Source organism: Canis lupus, chromosome 10 (genome assembly GCF_048164855.1).
Source record: "Canis lupus baileyi chromosome 10, mCanLup2.hap1, whole genome shotgun sequence".
NCBI lineage: Eukaryota > Metazoa > Chordata > Mammalia > Carnivora > Canidae > Canis > Canis lupus.
The window spans coordinates 38,672,276-38,695,002 of record NC_132847.1 but is presented as its reverse complement, the minus strand read 5'-3'; the positions used below and the strand labels follow the sequence as shown (position 1 = coordinate 38,695,002).

Below are 22,727 nucleotides of genomic sequence, written 5' to 3'. Positions count from 1 at the left end.
TTCAGCCCAGGGTGTGATCCTGGAGTCCCGGGATCAAGTCCTATATAGGGCTTCCTGGATGGAGCCTCCTTCTCTCTCTGCCTGTGTCTCTGCCTCTCTCTTTTTGTGTCTCTCATGAATCAATAAATAAAATCTTTAAAAATAAATAAATAAATAAGTAAATAAATAAATAAATCTTACTAGAGTTTGAAATTGTTCTTCAATATTTCAGTCCCTAGCTTAATTCTTGGCTCTTGTTTAAATAGTGAATTAATTAAAAAAATATGAATATTTGTTAGAGAAATACTGAGAGAACAAGTCAATTCATTAGTTCATAGATTGTAATTGCGTTAGGAAATACTATTCAAATCTGTAGTACATCTTCGTTTATATATTCTAGACTTAAATAGGACTAAGTATTAAACTAGATGCCAGGGGTGCTTGGGTGGCTCATCGGTTAAGTGACCAACTTTTGATTTGGCTCAGGTCATAATCTCAGGGTCCTGGGATCAAGCCCTGCTTTGGGCTCTGCACTCAACACAGAATCTGCTTATCCTTTTTCCTCTGCTCCTCTACCTTCTGTTCTCTATCTTAAATAAATAATTCTTTTAAAAAAAACCTAGATTTCAATGTATGCACAAAAATAAGACAGCCTTGTCCATAGAAAAACAACTGAGAACTTCTAGTTCCCTGTTTACATCCATTCATCCCACTAATTAAATATAAAAACCCTGAATATGATACATAAAACAAATATAAGAAGACTCTGAAAGGCAGGGAGAAGAAGGACATGAAAGAGACCATAGGAATAGAAGAACAACCCACAGTGCTAAATTCTCTTTCTTCTTTCCTCCTAAATACCTCAAAGTAGGTACTGGAGAAATCCATAACCCAGGAATGCCAATAGACACAAACAAACATACAAACAAGAGTCTCAAGGAAATTCTCCTCTCCCTGGCCAAAGAACTGAGAAATGGGCAAATTAGCAGGACAGGAATCTTAATAGACAATACCCATCCTACTTTAGGCATACATCACTGGGGAAAGGGAAAGAAAGAAAAAGAAGGCATCCTTGCTACCTCTGTCAATAAAGTTCAAATGAGAAGCCTGGTCTTCCACCCTCATCAAGTAGTAATAAGGTACCCCTTCACACATCCTTTAATGCAGTGTCAGCTAAGACTCCTATCCCTTCTCCCTTAGGCATGATACCATTAGATATCAGTTAAAAGATTCAAATACGATACAATGTCTCAAAACATAATACCTCCAATGTACAGGAGACAACTGAAAATCACTCATCTTATCAAGAACAAAGGAAATCTCAACTTAAAGGAGAAATCGTAATTTAAAAACACCACCACCCAAATAATAATGCACATGTCAGAATTACTAGACAAAGATTTTATATTATTTTTTAAAAATAAGCTCTTTGCCCACTGTGAAGGGGCAAATTCACAACTCTGAGATCAAGAGTTACACGCTTATACCAACTGAGCCAGGCAAGCACCACTTAACAAAGATTTTCAAGTAGGCATAATTAAAATGCTCCAATAAGGGTGCCTGAGTGGCTCAGTTTGGATAAGCATCTGCCTTCGGCTCAGGGCTCAGGCCATGATCCTGGGGTCCTGGGATTGAGCCCCGTGTAGGGATCCCTGCTTAGCAGGGAATCTGCCTCTCCTTCTCCTTCTGCCCCTCCCCCCAACTTGTACATGTTTTCTCTCTTATGCTCTCTGTCTTAAATAAAAACCTTTTAAAAAATAAAGATTTAAAATAATAAAATGCTCCAATGAACAATTATGATCTTGAAACAAATAAAATAGAAAGTCTCAGCAAATAAATAGGTGATATGATATAAAGAAGAATAAAATGGAAATTTTAGAATTGAAAATTATAAAAACCAAAATAAAAAACTCAATGCATGGGTTCAATAGCAAAGGTAACAGATAAAAGAAGAAAGAATTAGTGAACCTGAAGACAGAACAATAGAGATTATTCAGTTTTAATAACAGAGATAAAATAGGCTAAAAATAAAATGAACTGTAGGACAATATTAAAAAATCTAATATTCATGAAAGTAGAGTTTCAGATACACATAGCTCTTTGAATATACTAAAAGAGAGGAACAAAGAATGTGGGGCTGAAAAAAAATATTTAAAGAAATAATGACCAAAATTTCCTAAATTTGAAAAAGAGCACAAACTTAGTGTTTCAGGAAGCTTAGAGAGTCTCAAACAGAATAAACCAAAGAAATCCATCCCAAGACATATCATAATTAAACTTCTTAGAAGCAAAGACAAATAAAAATGATGGAAAGCAGCTAAAGAGAATGATGCATTCCCTTTATGGGAACAACAATTCAAATAACAATGTATTTTTCATCAGAAACCACAGAAGTGGCATATTTTTCAAGTTCTAAAGAAGGAAGTTGCTAACCTAGAATTCTCTAATCACTGAAAACATCCTTCTGGAATGGAGCTGAAATTAAGACATTTTAAATAAAGGAAATTTAGAGGATTTGTTCCTAGCCAACTTAACCTAAACAAAAGTCTAAAGGAAAGCTCTTCAAACAGAAAGGAAATAATTTTTTAAAAATGAGTGAAAGAGAATTTGGAAGGTCAGATGTAAAGAAATAACAGTGGAAAGGTTAAAAATAGCCTTCTTTTGAATTTTACAATTATGTTTGACACCTGAAGCAAAAATTATAACATCATCTAATGAATTTTTCTCAGTGTTCAAAATCGATAAATCTATAGACACAGAAAGTAGATCATTGGTTATCTAAGGAAGGGAGGGTGGTGGTGGTAGTAGTAGAAGAATTGGGCTAAGTGGTGTGGGGTTTTGGAGAGAGGATAAATGAAAATATTCCAAAATTTAGTGTGATAGTTGATACACATAGCTCTTTGAATATACTAAAAGACACTGAAGTATTCACTTTATATGGTGACTTATATATACATTTTTAAAGATATTATTTATTTATTCTTAGAGACAGAGAGAGAGAGAGAGAGAGAGGCAGAGACACAGGCAGAGGGAGAAACAGGCTCCACGCAGGGAGCCTGACATGGGACTTGATCCCAGGTCTCCAGGATCACACCCCGGGCTGCAGGCGGCACCAAACCACTGGGGCTGCCTGTGAATTATATTTCAATAAAGTTATTAAGAATTGTCAGGGACCATTTCTGGACAAATCTATAAATAATTTTCAAGATAAGAGACTTTATTATCAGCATCAGATTTTAGCACTAACAGAGTACAGTGAACTTTAAGAGATCATTGGAAGTATACATTTTAATCTGATACATCATTTACTCAAAAGTTTATCATTACACCATTACATGGAAAAGGTGAAATATAAAGTTACATGTGTTATTATATAATATTCAAAGTAAGATACTGATTTACAACTAAAAAGATTCAATGATATTTAATCACATTACGCCACATAATGCTAAATTCTAGTAATCTCAAAGAAATCAGGCTTTCAAAAAAATTGCATGGTTTGGATGTCAAAAATTAGCTCTAAATGAAGAAACAGGTAGCAAAAGAGGCTAATTATGTTGGTCTAACTCCTTTATATTCCAAAAAAAAAAAAAGTGTTCTTTCTTTGCCAAGCTGAATATAATAGCCTGTGAATTATAAGATCAAGGAAGAAAACTGTATGTTTTCTAAAATATGAGTATCCTTCATCAAGTTTTATACTTAGGGCAGCTAAAAGACCTATGTGGAGGGATCAGCATTAAGCCCAAAGGACAGGCAGTGCACAGCAAGAAAGAAAGCAATTCCCTAGTGTCTTTTGCAGGTCACTACCAAGGACCATGTTAGCAGATCCATACCAGACCCTTAACAGGCAGTTCTGCTGCTACCAGTAATTAGCTTGGACAGCTCTGGCTCCAAGAGTAGCAGCAAGGCTACACCATAATGAGCTCAGCTGGGATTAGCAGGACAGGGCAGGGAACCAAGAGAGCTCAGGCATTCTGCATTGCGTATGTATCTAGGAGATCAAACAAGGATGGCTGGCTAGGTTATCCCCTCTCCACCTCATTCCAAAAATGAAGCACGGCAGTGTCTAAAATACAGGCTAATGAAGAGCGACACCTCCAACAGATGAGAGCCACATTAATTAACACAATCCCTAGATCATATTATACAGTTTCAGCTAGAGCTAGCAAATGTGCAACTTGTTATTGTATTACACACATATATATTTAAAATGCTATTCCTTTTTTTCTTTATTTTTATTAACAAAAACCAGATTATTCATTTTCAAATTTTATATTTCTCTCATGACCTAAAGGTCACAAAAAAATTCTCCCAAATATTTATCTAAGTCTACATTGTTAAAAAGGAAACTCACTTTTGAATCATCAGCTCTTGATTCTCCCTTTTGAAATAGGCCAGTTCATTCCATACAGCATCAGAATCTTCTTGTCGAAGTTGTTCAGGATTTGCTCTCTTTATTCTTCTGGCATGAGTCCTATTTTTAAAATGAAGTTGTATTCTTCCTTAGTATGTTCAAAATGCAATGAAAATTCATTTATACATTCCCTAATTCAAGCTATTTATGGAATAAATGTCCTAAAACTTAAGTGTGTAGAAATTAAAATCCTATATTGTAATTTCCAAAAGGCTAAAAACTCTTACCTTGGAAAGCAAACTGTTAGGCAGATACATGATAGTCTTAGGTCTATTTCTCTCATTCATTCTAGTAATAATAAAACATGTAGGATGGTCAGTTTCTTAAAAAGGTTTATAAGCAATGAACTCCTCTAGAATTTGTTGTCAACCAATCTGAATGTGGTACATATGCTCTATCTTAAAACATGCTATTATCAGTAAATATATCAGAAAGTAGTTTTCACACTTCTAGTGACTACTGAAGTTAGGTGAGCAGAGGCTATATGCAGGACAAATTGCTTTATCACTACTTTACTGACAAGTGAAACACTTCCCATTCTTCAAAGGAAAATATTAGATGTGACAATTACCTATGAAACATGCCAAATGCCCTTTATGTTTTCATTTTCTGTACATAAAACAAACTATTCATTTTTATCTTGTAAAAGTGCTGTACTGGCCAATTTGGAAACAGTATTTCTCCATAGAACAGACCAATGTGTATCATCAACATTGCCCTAAAGGATCCATCTCAAAAGATGAGAGGATAGTAGATTTTCTGTACTCATTCAGTCCTTTGCCCTCTGTTGATACTGTTAACAAGGGAGCCACTTACGACTAACCAAGATCTGAACACCTGTTCAGAGCAATTGAACTGAGACCGCCAATTCATTCAGATAAGCTGCAGAACAAACTGATGGATAGTAAAGATTTTCAAATTGCGTACTAGGTTGAAGTAGTTTTCTGATAGTTAACTGTAAATATGTGAATTAAATATTTCTCTTGTCTTTTAATTAAAACTTAAATAGTTTTTGAATTACAAACTGTAATACCATTATTTTATTTATTTAATTTTTTCAATCCTATGGATATGAACTATTTTTGCATTATCTACTTTTATTAAGCTACTCTATTGATATTGAAAATGTATACAGTAATTCACAATCACCTACATTATGAATTCTGCAAATGACAGGAAAATCTAGTTATTGCTAGCATATTTATCTGTTTTCACTTATATTATCTATCTAAAAATTCACAATAAAGATATGAATAGCAAATAATATCTTTAAAATCAAACAAAAGCCATTAAAACACCTATATGATGCTACTCCATTCCATTTAATATTTAGGGAAATGCCTTTATGAGCTATGTAACTCACATGCCACTGCCTTCTTCCCACTGTTTTAATTGCTCTTTTACTGCTCTGTAGTTGGTCTGTAACATCTGTAGCCTTTCCTTGCGTTTTTCATGGGCATCTCTTAGCTCATCATTTTCTTGGCTCTGTAGAACACAAAAAGGCAAGTACACACAAGTTTAAAGAAAGTATTAGTATAATGTTGCAAATAAAAAGGTTACTCATCTAAATATGAAATTTGAAAAAAATAGTAAATATAAATTAATTTATAATACTTATTTAAGCAGAAAAAGGGGAAAGATTCTTAAAGTCATAAAATAGATTTGCTTGGTAAAATCAATCCTCTCACTGCATTTTTTAAGCTGCTAGTAATTTCAAAATTAGTTTCATTCTTTCCCTTGTTGTCAATTAGTACACATACCAATATTTATGAGCCAATTTTACAGAATTTTTTTTCTTTTTCAACAAAAGGATTTGTCCATACATAACACATGATTATTTTGTTAATTATAAATGCATATGTAATTGGTGTAAAAACACTAATCATAGTAAGATCAATGCTTCCACTCATGGACTCATGATTAGTTTAGTATAAAGCATAAGGATTACACAGGAGGGAAAAAAACTGGACCTAAATCTGAAGTAGCAGAGCTTGATCTTCTGGGTTATACTATACAGAATTGAAATGTGAGGGCTGGGCTTCATAGTCTTGAAGAGGTCATAAAAACATTACTAGGTTAGACAATTAAAGTCAACAATTTCTAAATGTTCTAAATAGAGTACATGAAGTAGGTCTTCATTTTTTGATATACCTACAAAATGAACTTATAAAGGCCAAATTTTCAGTTTTTAGAGGATGTATTTATACTACTTATGCATTGTGTTTCTCAAAGTAAATTAAGTAACTTCTTGAGTTTTTTAGCTATTGTGAATTTCAAATTTGTTTTTTAAACTTTTTATATTTCTATATGAAGGAACTTGCATACTTATTTAGTGGAGGTAACAGGTACTCTAATATTATAGTGAGGTGAGATGAGTAGACACATGACAGAAAAATCTGAATTTTGTTCTTGGAGCTCTTTCATGTTAGCTGTATAATCTTAACATTACTTAAATTAATTCCTTTTTCTGTAATATATGGAAAACAGCACAGAGATTTAAATCATGATGACTAAACTAAATGAGCGAATATACAGGTAAAGCCCTTGGCGCTGTGCTTGCCTTATAGCGGCACAAAGTAAAAGTCAGCTTCCTTCCTTTTCCTCTTCCCAGATATTAACTGATGTCCTTATCATTAAGAAGCCAAATTCACAGTTTTCTGGGACCATCAACTTCTCATCTCAACAGTAAGATAATACAGTTTGTATTATTTAACAGCAATTCTACCTGTTTCAACAATATGGATATTTTATCATTCTACTTTGAATATAGGTCTAGTAGGATAACTTCAATAAAACTTTAAAGTAGTTACTAGAAAGTATTTGAGTTCTATGTGTACCAAGTGTCTGTATACCATCTGGAAATGAAAGTGCTTGATGAAAAAGTATGAGATTGGCATCACTTGAAAGGGATAATCACAAAAAAATGCTATCCTGAAGAGTTTTAGAAGATATACAGATCACAGGTACTGCAAACTTGCTAAAGAGAAGCACAGTTTAATACTATGGTTAAAAATTCAGGATACTGAATTGAACTTCGTTCATTTCAATTGAAGAACCATATATTAAAAGCCTATTACATGCAGAGTGTTGAGTGCTGATAAGAGTTCAAGTCTTGCTGATCAAAGTTAGTAAATTTTATCTTGACATTGCTGTTTAAATTCAGTATATACCAGTTTCTCCATCTTTAAAATAAAAGCTAATTATATCTCTCTTCCTCTAAGACCAATGACTGATTTAACCTTGACCTTGAATTTTCTCTATTGTTGGTAAACAATCCAAATATAACTTCACTTCTTTGAACAATAAGCTTTCTAATCTTAAATACGTGAAATAATTTAAATTGGGGAAACTCATAATTAATAATGTTACCTTCTTATAAATGAACATAAGTTCATTACGTTTATTAGGATTCCTTAAGAACTAATAAGACTTATTAGGATTTTAAACAGGATATATTATAAATTTATTAATAACCTAATTATAAGAAATGTACAGGTGTTAGAAAAGATTTATGTCAAAATACAATTTTCAAATATACATAGTTGAGTAGTTTGTCAAATTCTAATGGCTTTCTCTAATTATTCTTCATTGAATGAAATTCCTTCCCCACAAACTCTTACTTTACAACAAATTTCTTAAATATTATTACATACAAATCCAGTGTTTTGGAATCATTAAAAGTCTGTGTTAAGAGTCCCTACAAACTCTGAGTAAATAGAACCTAAAAGATTGTACAAGAAATAAAAATTAATAAAATGAGATATCCAGATATTTTCTGTTGCCTTTCACAAAAATCTTCTGTTAAATCAATGGAATGAATTGAGTTCCTTATTGTTAGTAACTAATGGTCATTATTTTAGCATTTTTCAGTACTGCCTCAGCAACTTTATCACTGAATTTATACCTAAGGTTTTCCCTAGTTCTCAAATAGAAATCAACTATCTTATGCAATTACACTAAAGATTAATACTCAATAAAAATTTCCTGAGATCTGTTCACTCACAAGGTGCCAGGCTCTTTACTAGGCAAAATACTTACTCAAAGCACCTCTTCTTCCTAAAACATTAGTGTAATATATTTAATATTAGCAAATAGTTTTGATTTTCCCATAGTAATTGAAATAGGTGGTTCCTTCCATTAAGTAGTGATTATAGAAAAGTAGTTTTAGAGATGAGCTTTCTGCTTTAATTTTACATGCTTCATAATTTACTACACCTAATGCTAGAGTGTTTACATATTTCTTATAAAATTATAAGATCTAAACCATTAAAAATTTAACTAGAGATTATCTGACAAATCAATTTGATAGTCATAATTTACAATAATTATTATTTTAAAATGCAGTTTCATGTACAGATTTGTCGTTTGCAAATGCTATTATCAAACTGTAATTTATGGGTTAAATTAGTCCTACAGATTATTGTTTTTTGGCCTGCTTCAGAAATAGACAAAATTTTATGGAAATGTAAATATATTTCCCTCTTCTAATGCAAGAATTGATTTAGCAGGAGTCTTTAGGCAATAGTTAGCTATCTCAAAAGAAATGTTTAGTGTGTAAAAAGAATAATCAAAAAATTTTTCATAATATTCTAACAAATACAAGTTAATAATAGTGTAGATTATGATTCTTTAAGTCCCACATAATAGCCTAAGTCAAAACGGTAGGACTCCATTTGGGAAATACTGTACCCAAAGATCTTACAATAAATTCAAATGTAAAGACTGAAGGATAATATAGTATCATTAATAACTAACTAATAACTAATATCATTAATAACTATATTTTCCTTAGAGGATACATCAAAATACCCCAAAGGCAGTCACTGAATTAGGTCTATATATTAGATCATTCAATAAAACACTTACTGACTACCTTCCCTATATTTTGCAATTAAACTAGCTAACCTAGAGACTCTAATTTCTGTGCATGAACAAGTATGAATGACTAAAACACTAGAAAATAGAAAATAGAAAGGTTGTATCAACTGATTTTCCTCAATGATATTTGCAATTCCACTTATGAGTCCATAAGAAAAAAAAATGATTCTTGATCTAATCTACTAGAGTTTGGCCAAAGGCTCCTTGACAGGCATAAGGCAAACTAAGAACATGAGTATTGTTAATAAAACAGTGGTTCAATCTTCACAGAATGATAGCAAAATTTTTTAAAAGTTTAAAAAAAAAAACCTTTTGGGCAGCCTGAGTGGCTCAGTGGTTTAGTGCTGCCTTCAGCCCAGGGTGTGATCCTGGAGACCTGGGACTGAGTCCCATGTTTGGCTCCCTGCATGGAGCCTGCTTCTCCCTCTGCCTCTCTCTCTCTGTGTCTCTCATGAATAAGTAAATAAAATCTTTAAAAAAGAAAAAAAAACCTTTTATAAAATACCAAGGATCCCATGGATGTTTAATTTCAGCAGAGTGTATAAAATTGAATGTATGAAGAATGCATATTAGAGCTTTAAAAAGTAAGAGACATATAAACTAATTTCAAAGGACATACTGATTAAATGGCATAGAAAAGTGCTAATAGAATCAAGTTGCTAAATGCATTAAAGTTCATAAAGCAGAGATTCATGGCATTAGTGATCCCAAGGATAGTGAAGGATTTAATAAAGCTCTGATGCATTGCTTTCCAAATTATGCTTTATAAGTTGTTAGTACACTACATTTATGAAGTCAGGATTTAGAAATGGGTAGGATTTTTAAAATAATAGTTTTCATCTCTTCTATTACTATTGGCTCTTTTATTACAACTTTGACCACCCACCTTGAAAACATGTACAACTATTCACAAAAGTAAGCTAAGCAAGAGAATGTATTAATATTTTTACAAAATTCACCACTAGTATTGGAATAATATGCATGATTTACTGGTGATATAATAAAGCCATCATTTCAATATGCCAAAGTGCATCTATATATGTTCCATAGTGGTGGTTATCTGGTGAGGCTTATTTGTCACTCTCTCCCTTCAGTCCACCTTGGTGATCAACTTGGGACCCAAAGCTATCTACTGTGCCATGGAGCCTGTGTTTAATATAGTGTTTTCAACAGTATCTTCCATGGGACAAAAGTCTTTAGAAAATATTAATGGGTATAATATAATCAAATAAACTTGGGAAATAAGATATCTAAACATTCCTATAGATTCGGTATCTATACATTTCTATAGATTCATAATGCATACTGATATCTTAATAGCTCACAAAAAGTGAAATATTTTAATCCATTGCCTTTGATAATTGAGTACAGAATATTTTTCTCTGCCTTTTCATTAGCTTCTGGCAGAGCAGTGTCCAATACAATACCAATATGGGAAAGCCATGACAAAAATTCAACATGTATTAATGGGTAACAGTCAACAAATACAGCACCATGATCAACAAATGCATATTAAACATCATAAGAAGGACACCTGGGTGGCTCAGCGGCTGAGCGTCTGCCTTCAGCTCAGGGCATGATCCCAGGATCTGGGATTGAGTCCCATACTGGACTGACCCTTGTGAGAAGCCTGCTTCCCCCTCTGTCTATGCTTCTGCCTCTCTCTTTCTCTGTCTCTCATGAATAAATAAATAAATCTTAAAAAAAAAACATAAGACATTGTTAGGGGGTGAAATGAATCCCCTCCAAAAAGATATGTTGGAATCTTAGCCCCTACTACCCAAAATGTGATTTTATTTGGTGATAAGGTCTTTATAGAGGTAATGAAGTTAAAGTGAGGTCATTAGGGTGGGTCTTACTCCAACTGATTGGTGTCTTTTAAAAGGAGAAATTTAGACATAGACAGACACAGACACACATACACACACACACATCAAGGGAAGATGATGTGAAATATGAAGATATAGAGAGAATGCCATCCATAAGCCAAGGAATATCTGCAACTATGGGAAACCAGAAGAGAGAAATAGAACAGATACTCCCTCTCAGGTGTCAGAAGGAACTAATCCTGTCGACATCTTGAGTTTGGAACTTTCTAGCCTCCAGAACTTTGAGTCAATAAATTTCTGTTCTAAGCCAGCCAGTTTGTCATGACAGCCCTAGGAAATGAATATGGATAGTTATTAATCTCCTTCTAATCTTATATTCTCATATACTTGAGTAATACTAATAATACTAGTATTATACCCTAATTAAGCGATATATAGGAAGAAGTCTTCTGTCCTCACTAAATACGACTGGTATACTTACTAAAGTGAGACCATAAATAAAAAAGTATCCTGGGGGATCCCTGGGTGGCGCAGCGGTTTAGCGCCTGCCTTTGGCCCAGAGCACGATCCTGGAGACCCGGGATCGAATCCCACGTCGGGCTCCTGGTGCATGGAGCCTGCTTCTCCCTCTGCCTGTGTCTCTGCCTCTCTCTGTCTCTCTCTCTCTGTGTGACTATCATAAATAAATAAAAATTAAAAAAAAAAGTATCCTGGATCCAATCACTGTCTTTGGAGTTGCTTTTACTTTATAGGTTTATTTTTTACCCACTTCATTTGATAAATGCTCTTAATCATAGTGCTTTTTTCATTCAACTATTTTGCTCCTTTAAAATAAGAAATCCTTGGGATGCCTGGGTGGCTCAGTAGTTGAGTGCCTGCCTTTGGCTCAGGGCGCGATCCTGCAGTCCTGGGATTGAGTCCCACATTGAATCCCTGCATGAAGCCTGCTTCTCTCTCTGCCTCTCTCTCTCTCTCTCTCTCTCTGTGTGTGTGTGTCTCTCATGAATAAATACATAAAATCGTTAAAAAATAAAATAAGAAACCCTTTCCTACTAAAAGATAAGATATAATGAAAAAATTTGCGCACATTTTCCCCCTTACATTGCAAATTTGTGAAAAAAAACATACATTTGCAATTCATATTATCATCAACTGACTTGAAATAGGAATACAAAAAAAGTATAAATGAAGAAGAAATTGTATGAAGAAAGAGTTTTACTCTGAAAATAAACTTGAGGCCTCACCCAAAAGAGCTGTTATTAAGAGAAAGGAATGAAAAATTAATATAATATTTCTGAGGATCTTTATGAAAATAAAAATTCAAAAAGTGGAAAAAGATAGCTCTAAAAATGACCGAATTGCTCTACTCTTTCCTTCCCCAAACAAGGGACTGTCAAAGACTCACAGACTTTTGGGGGCAAATGAATGAAGATCTGTTATTATTGAATGGGATATGTGGTAGTTAATTTTATGTGTAACTTGACTGACCAAATATTTAGTTAATCATTATTCCTGGGTGTATCTGTGAGCATGTTTCTGTACAAAAGGAAAACATCATTCAGCATACCGAGTAAAGCATATTGCCCTTCCCAATGTGATACGCTTCATCCAAATCACTGAAGGCCTGAAAACAATAAAAGGCTGCATAAGAAAGATCTTTGGTCTTGTTCCTTTGGACTCAGACTGAGATTAGGACTAGAATTTACATCATCAGCTTCCTGATTTTCAGGCCGTTGGACCCAGACTGAAACTATACCATTGGGTCTCCTGATCTCCAGTTTCACAACTGTACATCTTGGACTTCTCAGTCTCTATAATTGTATGACCCAATTCCTTATAGTAAATCAATCAATCTTTATCTCTCTTTCTCTCTCTCTGGATAGATAGATATTTCAACATAGATATAGGTACCTTTATCTTTCTTTCAGAGTAGCAATGTCTCATTAGGGAAAACTAAAGGGTTATATCCTATTGGTTCTGTTTCTCTGAAGAAACCAGATTAATATAGGATGTGAATTTCAAGAATTATGCAAAAGGAGGAAGATGATAAACTGGCTTGCTAAACGTGTTCTTAATATCTCGTGTGTACTCCCATGTTTACATTAAGATACTAGGTTCCAAGTGCTCATGCAGCATCTTCTTAACTAGGGTCTTGAATGATAGACACTTATCTTGTCTCCTGTTGTAAAGTTACTTGTTTGGCTAGCTGCATTGCTTAGTAAGTTGTCATTGAGTAAACAAATTAATGAGCAAATAACTCCAAGTGTGGGCCACCTGGCTGGCTCAGTCAGAAAAGCATGCGACTCTTGATCCTGGGGTTGTGAGTTCGGGCCCCACAATGGGTGTAGAGATTACTAAAATGAAATAAATAAAATAAATAAATAAATAACTCCAGGTGTATATATTTCAAGTAGGCTAAATGCTAGCAAGCTGATGTCATCAGATCATTTTATTTTTGGTAGATGATAGATGATAATCTCTGTCAATCAACAGATGATAATTTTCCTTTCTTTTAGCACTAACAGTCTAACTCTACATAAGTATAAATTAACTTAATGTTTAGTGAAAAGGCAGAAAAAATTATTAGTTATAGTTTAGGTTAACCATATCTCTAAACTATTTTATTCTATAGCACACAAAATGTAAGTTGAACCTTTTTCTCCCTAAGAGTAATCTATATTATATGACAAAGAATCTGGGCTTTAAATGTACTGGATTCTAACCACATATAAAACATTGGTGTTGTCATAAAATGTGTTAAAACTATTTGAGATTCAATTAAATGGCTAAATCTCCTATAGTGCAGGCCTTTGGGTAGTGGTGACTAATGAATGACAAGTTTAGCCACATTAAATTCAGAAAAAATAAAAGGTCTCAATATAGTCAAATGGAAAAAATAATGTACTTATCATTTTGACTACACAATTTTTCTATAAAGGACAATTATAAGTGACTTGAGCTAGGTGAGTATAATTTTTAACTCACTTTTCTTTTTTATATGTTTATCAGATATAAAGAACTATGAAAAATTCTCTACTTTGCTATAGTTCTATTTTTTGTCTCTGAAAAAGTATAAGAATTTATTCCCAATATTAAGCTAAAATATTCCCCAACAATTTTAAAGTCATGAATAAATATTTACATTCAAACAGCAAATATTTTGTTACTTTATGATCCTCAGAAATCTGAAAAACAAGGCCAACCAATGAGACACTTTTACACCTGTAATTAAATTCAGGAAAGATAAATGATAAGCAGTGATTTGTGAAGTGAATGTTTATTTTGGTATATCTTTATCTTTGTGAGGATATTAATAAAAAAATGATTTAATGTTCACCTTTAGCTGTAGTGCCTTCTCTAAGTTTTCAATCTTTCTTTCAGCTTTCTTCAGATTCCTCAGCTCCTCTGAGTCTGTGAAAGAGCTCTTTGGGGACAAAGACCTTGAACGTTTCACAGGTGGTTCCTCGAGAATAAAACAAGGACATGGTTGAACTAGTTGGAACACTGGATTATGAAAGACATGCAAAATTAAAGAACAAGTAATTTTGAATACTAATAATGAATTATAAAAAAAATCCTGCATGGAATACCAGAGAAATAACAAGCGGAATTACCACAGTGCTACCGCTAAAGGTTTCTCTGTGACTCGTTAATGAGAATATTCATTTACATTTACATTGTTTCTTTCAGAATAATGATGTCCCATTAGGGAAGACTAAAGGGTTATAGACTCAGAAATGCAAGAAACCTCATTACAAAGGAGGGGATAGAGGCTGGTCTAATTGCTCTATAAGGGTCCAAGGTTACACTTGATAGGACAACCAGAAACAAGAGGGAAAGGATTTTTTTCCCTTTGAAATAGTTTAACACACTGTGAAGTTGAAGGAACAATATGCTTGAGGAATATAAATACAACAGACAGTAGATCTTATACCATAATGACCATATGGTCATTAACTATAATGTGGCTAACTAGAGACAAGAATGTGTGTTTATATTATGTACAGCTTCATATACCAATCTGGAGAAAGAATATGTGAAAGCAACTATTAAAAGCTGGGCAACATATTGTTCATACTTACTACATGTCCTTATGAAAAAGAAAGAAAATTTCATTCCAAATATCCCTCTCATTTTCTTGACTTTTGTTAAAAGCAACAAAACATCAGAGTGGTACATTTTTTAAATTCAGCAATGTAGCAAGCAACCAAATTAGGCCATATAATGTATCTCAATTTTAGGAATGTTTTCTTTCATTTAAATAAAGCTCAATACTTTAGAAACTATTCCAAAATGGCAAGAAGTGTATCATGAATGCAGTTATGTTTAAATAAATAAACCTATATACATACATAAAGCTCATTCTTCTGAAAATTACTAATAACCTTAGAGGGAGTAAATAAGACTATAATAAAAACATGAGTCTATTTTTAAATACTTCCTTTACTAAGACAGTTCTACTCATAGGAAAAAATGGAAAGAACTAAAAACAAGTATCTTGAAAAACACTTTTCTGTTTATAAAAACATTATTTTCTACTGCTAAAGTAACAAATGTGAGAAAAATATATCTAAAGTTCCTTACTTTTTATTTATCTGAGATAACATATTGATAGTGTTACATAGTAACATATTTACAATGTAATATAAAATTTTTATTTTGCTTAGTATGTTTTGCAGCATAACAGGAATATATACTATAGTATATATACTGTAATACAAATGCTACAAAAAGGAAAAGCTAACATTAATAAACATTTGATTAAAAAATTCTTATTTTTCTGTTGCTACACCTTTAAATCCAAAATTATATAATTGTATAAATTAACGTTAAATTCCACTTTATAGCTTATATCCAAATAGGCAGTATTTTAAATATCATATCTGAATGAAATAGAAACATTAAGATATATATTTCTTTTAACAACTATATTACTTTAAAATGATTTTTTACTTCAATTAACTTATCTATAGATTAGATATATGAGGGATACTTAATAAACCTTTAAAATTTTTTTAATTTATTTAAATTCAATTAACATATAATGTATTATTAATTTCAGAGGTAGAATTCAGTGATTCATCAGTCTTATATAACACCTAGTTTAGCAAAACTTTTTAACACAGCTATACTACTAATCTAATTAAGTTAGGAATATATTAGTCTTTAAAAAGGGAAAATTCTCTATTTACAACAATTTTTTATCAAGCATTTGGCACATAATGTTTTTCAAAGCTTCCAGAAATATAAGCAGAGAAGTAAATGCTGTTTTTTAATTTCATCGCTTGCTTTGTCAGCCTCACCTGACAAATTCACGAAATGACAAAATGTCCCTACCTTATGTTTTCTTTCAGTACTTGTCCAGATGCTGTTCTCTAAGGAACCCTTATTGGTAGATTTGCTCTCTGACAGTTTTTCATTTGCTATTTTTAGTTTCTCCTGTAAATACTCAATTTCAGACTTCTGTGAGACCATTAAAGTTTCTAAGCTCGATAAAGATGGCCGTTGAGATACCTATTTTTAAAAAGTATATTGTGTAAAAACATATGCATGTTTGTATGTTATTTATAGATGTGCAAATACACATAATATTATTACATTATATAAATAATAAGTACTCAAAGAAGGAAAATTTCATTTCAATAATAAACTATAAACTAGCATTAGCTAAACTTCTATCATCCTAGTAGAATGGTATTTTTCTTTTTTTTTTTTTTAGAATGGTATTTTTCAATAAAATAACCAAGAGTCTGTATAAATATTTTCATAAATATACTGCCACACAGATTTACAGGAGAAAAAAATTACAGCATGGTTGCATGAAACATACCACTCATCTATAAAATAATTATTTAAAAAATATGATTACACACATATGTATTTCCTCCTGAAATACTCAATCCACCATTTGATCACCAAGAGTCATGCAATACCACTGAATATAAACCTGGGAAAAGGAAACCAAGAGCACTATAAGTCTAATTATCTTTCAATGTATCATAATTTAATAACTCACAAAACACTGATACTTTTAAACTCAATACAATCCACTGTATTCTCTTTTGAAATGTATTACTATGTCAGTTAACCTGCTAATGGTAAGCACCACATTATAATGACAAAAAAAATAACAGAAAAATTAAGCATGTAGGATACCTTCAAGAAATGTTAGTTCATAAAAACCAGCATTCTGTGAAATTCTACTACTATCTTAACTGATTACATTTGAGGCCACTAAAACCTATGCATATATCAAATTTGAAATTAACCATTCCACTTACAAAAAACAAAAACACTAAATCATAATAAAACAAAGTTTTGGTTGATTTCCAGCAAAGACAATCAAATCTCAAAATTCTAATATTGGATATAAAACTAGTAGCCCTGAAAATAATTTCGTTTAAAATGTGGAAAACCCTACCCATCCTAAATGATATTCCTATGGGCTATCAGAAGAAATACATATGTTTAACTTTTCTGAGCCAACAATGGAAAATAATCACTCTTTTCCAGTTTTAAATATTTTCTTTAAGGAATAGGCAAAATTGTCCTAACTTCTAATTATTAGAAGAGAGGTCATCCTTGACTTATTTATATTATCACACTTTCGTCTATTTAAAACACTTGATTTGTTTCCCAACATTCATTCTATTATACGGCTAAATATCTTCCTCAGAACTATTTATATTGTACTCTTACCACACCTACCATACATTAAATACTTACTTCATTACTTTTCTTTAAATATCAAATTAAAATGCTTCAAGTACTTTTATTCCAAACCCTAAATGATTTTGCCCTATTCTTTCCTCCTACTTTTAATCACCATATTACTATTATTTACTTCACTTTTCCTCCTATCATACAAGCGAATTTATGATGTTTATAACTATTTCCTTTGGCTAGGCCACCTATCTAAACAGTGTTCAAAAGCCACCTGCTCTTATCCAGGTTCCTTTAAATACAATTATTAGGAATATACTAATCTCATCATTTACCAAATAAATTTTAAATAAGTTGTTCAAGGTCAAACAAAAATTTAGAATAAAATGGAAATAACATAACTTTAGTTTTACTGGTATATCCAATAAACAATCCCATGTTCTTTAAGTGAGTTTTCACAAGTGAGTTTTCTAAGTTATCACTGAATTATAATGTAGTAGATAAGAATGTAAAAATAGGAATATTCAGTCAAGAAGCTGTAATGATAAATAATTCAAATACTCATGAAGATATTAGAAATGCTCCAACTGTGGATACTGTCATCATCTTAATAAAGAATTTATATTTAGGCAATATTTAGGCAACAGTCCTTCAAAATTCTTCAACAAACAATAACAGAACTTCAAAAATAAAATACTATGAAAGTACTGATTAATTCAAATTCATATAGGAGTGGGAAAGATGATGTAAGTAAATAAATAAAATGGGTTGTGTTTACTATATTTTAAAATCACAGCTTTAGAATTGATTCAGTGGAGATACTTTGTAGACATATTGCACATGTATAAGATTGTTTCCCTCCAGAAAAAATATTATGCATGCTCCCATGGTTTTTAAAATCTGACCTTCTCCCTCTCTTGTTTTATCACTTTTGCAGGAGATATATGCACAATAAGTATTTCACACTTTTCTTAATACTACCATTTTTCAAAGCATAGGTAAAATGAAATGTCCAATGACACTCGGCCTCACCTAAGGACACAAGGAGGGTTTTTGTGGCAGTAGCTACTCAGCTCCAGTTAATTGTTTTCCTAGAGGAATGAATGTGGCCCACTGCTGCCAGGGCTACTGATTTTTCAAAAGAAGTAAGGAATTAGGAATTCTAAAGAAAATCCCCTAATTTTAAAATGTTGACTAGACTCCACTTATATGACTCCTGTATTTTGAGAACATGGTTGTGGATATATAAACTGCTATAAAAGTTCTAGGGAGGGGATCCCTGGGTGGCTCAGCAGTTTGGCACCTGCCTTTGGCCCAGGGCGCGATCCTGGAGTACTGGGATTGAGTCCCGTGTTGGGCTCCCAGCATGGAGCCTGTTTCTCCCTCTGCCTGTGTCTCTGCCTCTCTCTCTGTGTGTGTCTATCATGAATAAATAAAGAAATCTCAAAAAAAAAAAAGTTCTAGGGAAATTCTGAAATATGCATAAAAGCACATAAAAATGTGACTTTGGCTTAGCACTCTAGTTGTGCCAAGAGTTGATACAGAAAGATATCCATGATATTAAATGAGAAAAGTAGGTTACCAAAGAATATATTGTATAGAAATAGATTTTGCCAAACAGGCGTGGGAAAAAAAAACCCTAAAATGTTTTAGTGTTATTTCTAAATAGAACAATTATATGTGAATTATTTTCTTCATAGTTATTTGAATTTCCTTAAATTTTACAATGAACATGTCACTAAATGTTTTTCAAAATGTAAATTCTTTCTTCAAATAAAAGGAATAAGATTTGAATATAAAATCTTCAGAATTTATAGGAGAAATAGAAATGAAACTCTTTCTATAATCTCATCCCTTATAATTTGCTGGTGCTAATTTTGGGCAATATTACCAAGACATTAAAAATGAAAGGAAAGCCATTATAATTCTGCCTTTTAACCTTCTTTTCAAAGTTAGTAGACTTAATTTTTAGGAACAGTTTTATACTTACAGAAAATCTAAGCAGATGCTATATAGAGTCCTATACCCCCCCTCCACTCCCACCCATCCAGGTTCCTCTTAATAGCAACATCTGAGATTATTATGGTACATTTGTTACAAGTAATAAACCAATATTCAAAATTATTTTTAACTAAAGTCCATAATGCATTGAAATCTCCATAATGTTTACATAATGTCCTTTTTCTGTTCCAGGATCCCACCCATGATACCACATTACATTTACTTGTCCTGCCAGCATCTCTTGGTTGTGACAGTTTCTCAGACTTTATCTACTTTTGATAATACTTGATAGTTTTGATGAGTAGAATGATATTCAGGTGCACTGTTGCACACTCCTCGATTGGAATTTGAGATTTTCTCATGATTAGACTGGGGCTATGAGTTTGGGGAAGGAAGATCACAGAAGTAGAGTACCATTTTCATTATATCATGTCAAGTTTACATAGTATCAACATGGTTTAATCCTTGATGTTGACCTCCATAGCATAAAGTAGTGTCTTTCAGGTCACCCCACCATCCCCCACCTATACTATATTCAGTGTGCTTTGTGAACTATGTATAGTATGTGAAAACATGTATATCTTTACTTGTCATTATCCTTTCAAGTGCTGCTTTGAAGGCTTCACAAAATCAAGACAACCAGCATCCCTGTCTGGGAAAGTTCATTCTATCTATTGTCCTTAAAATCCTAGAATCTTTGGGGGCACCTCGGTGGCTCAGCTGGTTAGGCATTTGCCTTCAGCTCAGGTCATAATCCCCGGGGCTTGGGATTGAGCCCCACTCCCTACTCAGTGGGGAGCCTACTTTTTCCTCTCCGTCTGCTCCCTCCCTCTACTGATGTTCTTGCTTACTCTGCTCTAATCAATCAATCAATCTTTAAGAAAAAAAAATCCTAGAATCTTTGAAAAGTTTCATTTTCTTGCTAAGAATTATTACTATTGTATCAGTGGTATTTTTCCTCTAATATAAAAAATTCTTATTTACCCTTATAGTTTACAGTCTTAAGAGATAATGAATGATAGGGCCCCTGGGTGGCTCAGTGGTTGAGAGTTTGCCTTTGGCTCAGGGCATGATCCAGAGTCCTGGGACCGAGTCCCACATCAGGCTCCCTACAGGGACCCTGATTCTTCCTCTTCTTATGTCTCTGCCTCTCCCGTGTCTTTCATGAATGGATAAATAAAATCTTAAAAAAAAAATAAAAAATTTAAAAAAAATTTTAAAGAGACATAATGAATGGTATGGTGCTAGACCACCATTAACATCAAGAGTTAATCTTGATGAACTCTCAAAGTAATCAGTGGAGTATGTGTCCAAATGCCTCCAACTGAAAATATCTTTAAATTGATCATTATTAATATGTAATTTCTGTGCAGTCCAGGTGGCTCAGCGGTTTAGTGCCGCCTTCGGCCCAGGGTGTGATCTTGGAGACCCGGGATAGAGTCCCACGTCAGGCTCTCCACATGGAAGCCTGCTTCTCCCTCTGCCTGTGTCTCTGCCTCTCTCTCTGTGTGTCTCTCATGAATAAATAAATAAAATATTTTTTAAAAATATGTAATTTCTTTTTCACATTGATCCACAGAGGTAATTTTGATCAAAAAAGTCCTGTAGAAGATGTACAGTAGAAAAGGGGCAGGGAAAATACATTACATGTTGTCATATTACTATTAAGAATTTGCATTAATTTCAAGCAACATCATATAGCATTATATATTAGAGGCTGAGTAAATAATAGCTAATAAATAGAAAATTATTTCAAAGTTATAATGATCACAAAGAATTCTAAGTTAAATTGTTTTCCCTTATTGGTTAAGTTTTAATTAAACATATTCATTTGTTTTCTACTACATTAAAATAATAGTTACTATCATTTAGTGAAAAAATATTGAGGTCCTAGCTGTAGATAAGCATTTCACACATATTATCTTGCTTATTTAAGAAATTTATAAATTCCAAACCTGTTAATACATAATGTAGCCTACTATAAAACAAAAACATTTAAAAGGCATGATACTTTAGCAAAAGAAAGAATTTCTCCTAAAATAATCTCACTGAAGATTAAACATGCATTAAACATACACATGTGCTTAAAATCTATAATATGTGTGTGTATATAAAATATCTAACCTGGGTACATATGTGTCAGAGAAAATGACATCTTGCAAAATTGTTCTCAAAAAAAAAAAAAAAAGAAAGAAAAATTGTCCTCTGAAAATGAACTCAAATCCTCTTGAAAAGAGACATAGTATAAAAGTATAGAATACATGTTAAAAAGTATATGTGTATATATATATATATATATATATATATATATATACTTCTTATATATATATAAAATCCTAGAATCCTAGGAATATATATATATATATATATATATATATATATACACACACACAAAATCTTCTAATGAAATGCCTGAATCTCTACAAAACTTGACATTTTATTTAAAATTGATTTTAGAAAAGCAGCAACAGGGGCACCTGGGTGGCTCAATGGTTGAGCATCTGACTTTGGCTCAGGTTGTGATCCCAGGGTTCTGCGATTGAGTCCTGCACTGGGTTCCCCGCAGGGGCCTGCTTCTCCCTCTGCCTGTGTCTCTGCCTCTCAATCTCTGTCTTTCATGAATAAATTAAAAATATTTAAAAAAAAGAAATAGAGAAATATATCTACTGCCAATTTATAAAACATTGTTAGCTGAGTCATCCACCACCTGAAAATGGATAACTTTAATAACAGTCACATTATATTTAAAAAAGAAAAAAAGCAAGTCAACATAACATCATAAATTAAGATAGTCTTATTATGAAAGTTCACAAATGGAATTAGGTATACTGGTTTAAAATCATACCTCACTTTTAGAAAGACTACCAAGTTGAGAATAAATGACTAATATTTAATAATAAAACTCAGTACCCAATTTTTAAAATTATAAATATCTGCTTTTCTTCCATCCACTCACTTTTAAC

The 22,727-nt window shown here is 32.6% G+C and overlaps 1 protein-coding gene across 2 annotated transcripts in view; it reads right to left on the bottom strand.

Moving 5' to 3' along the window:
* Positions 1-22,727, bottom strand: part of CNTLN (centlein) — a 331,003-nt gene that overhangs the window by 129,633 nt on the left and 178,643 nt on the right. For both annotated transcript variants that reach the window (XM_072841469.1, XM_072841470.1), the window contains exons 9-12: positions 16,438-16,614; positions 14,438-14,563; positions 5,757-5,878; positions 4,334-4,453 (exon numbers count right to left, since the gene is read on the bottom strand). In XM_072841469.1, coding sequence (XP_072697570.1) covers positions 4,334-4,453; positions 5,757-5,878; positions 14,438-14,563; positions 16,438-16,614 — 545 coding nt within the window. The remainder of the gene's footprint in view (positions 1-4,333; positions 4,454-5,756; positions 5,879-14,437; positions 14,564-16,437; positions 16,615-22,727) is intronic.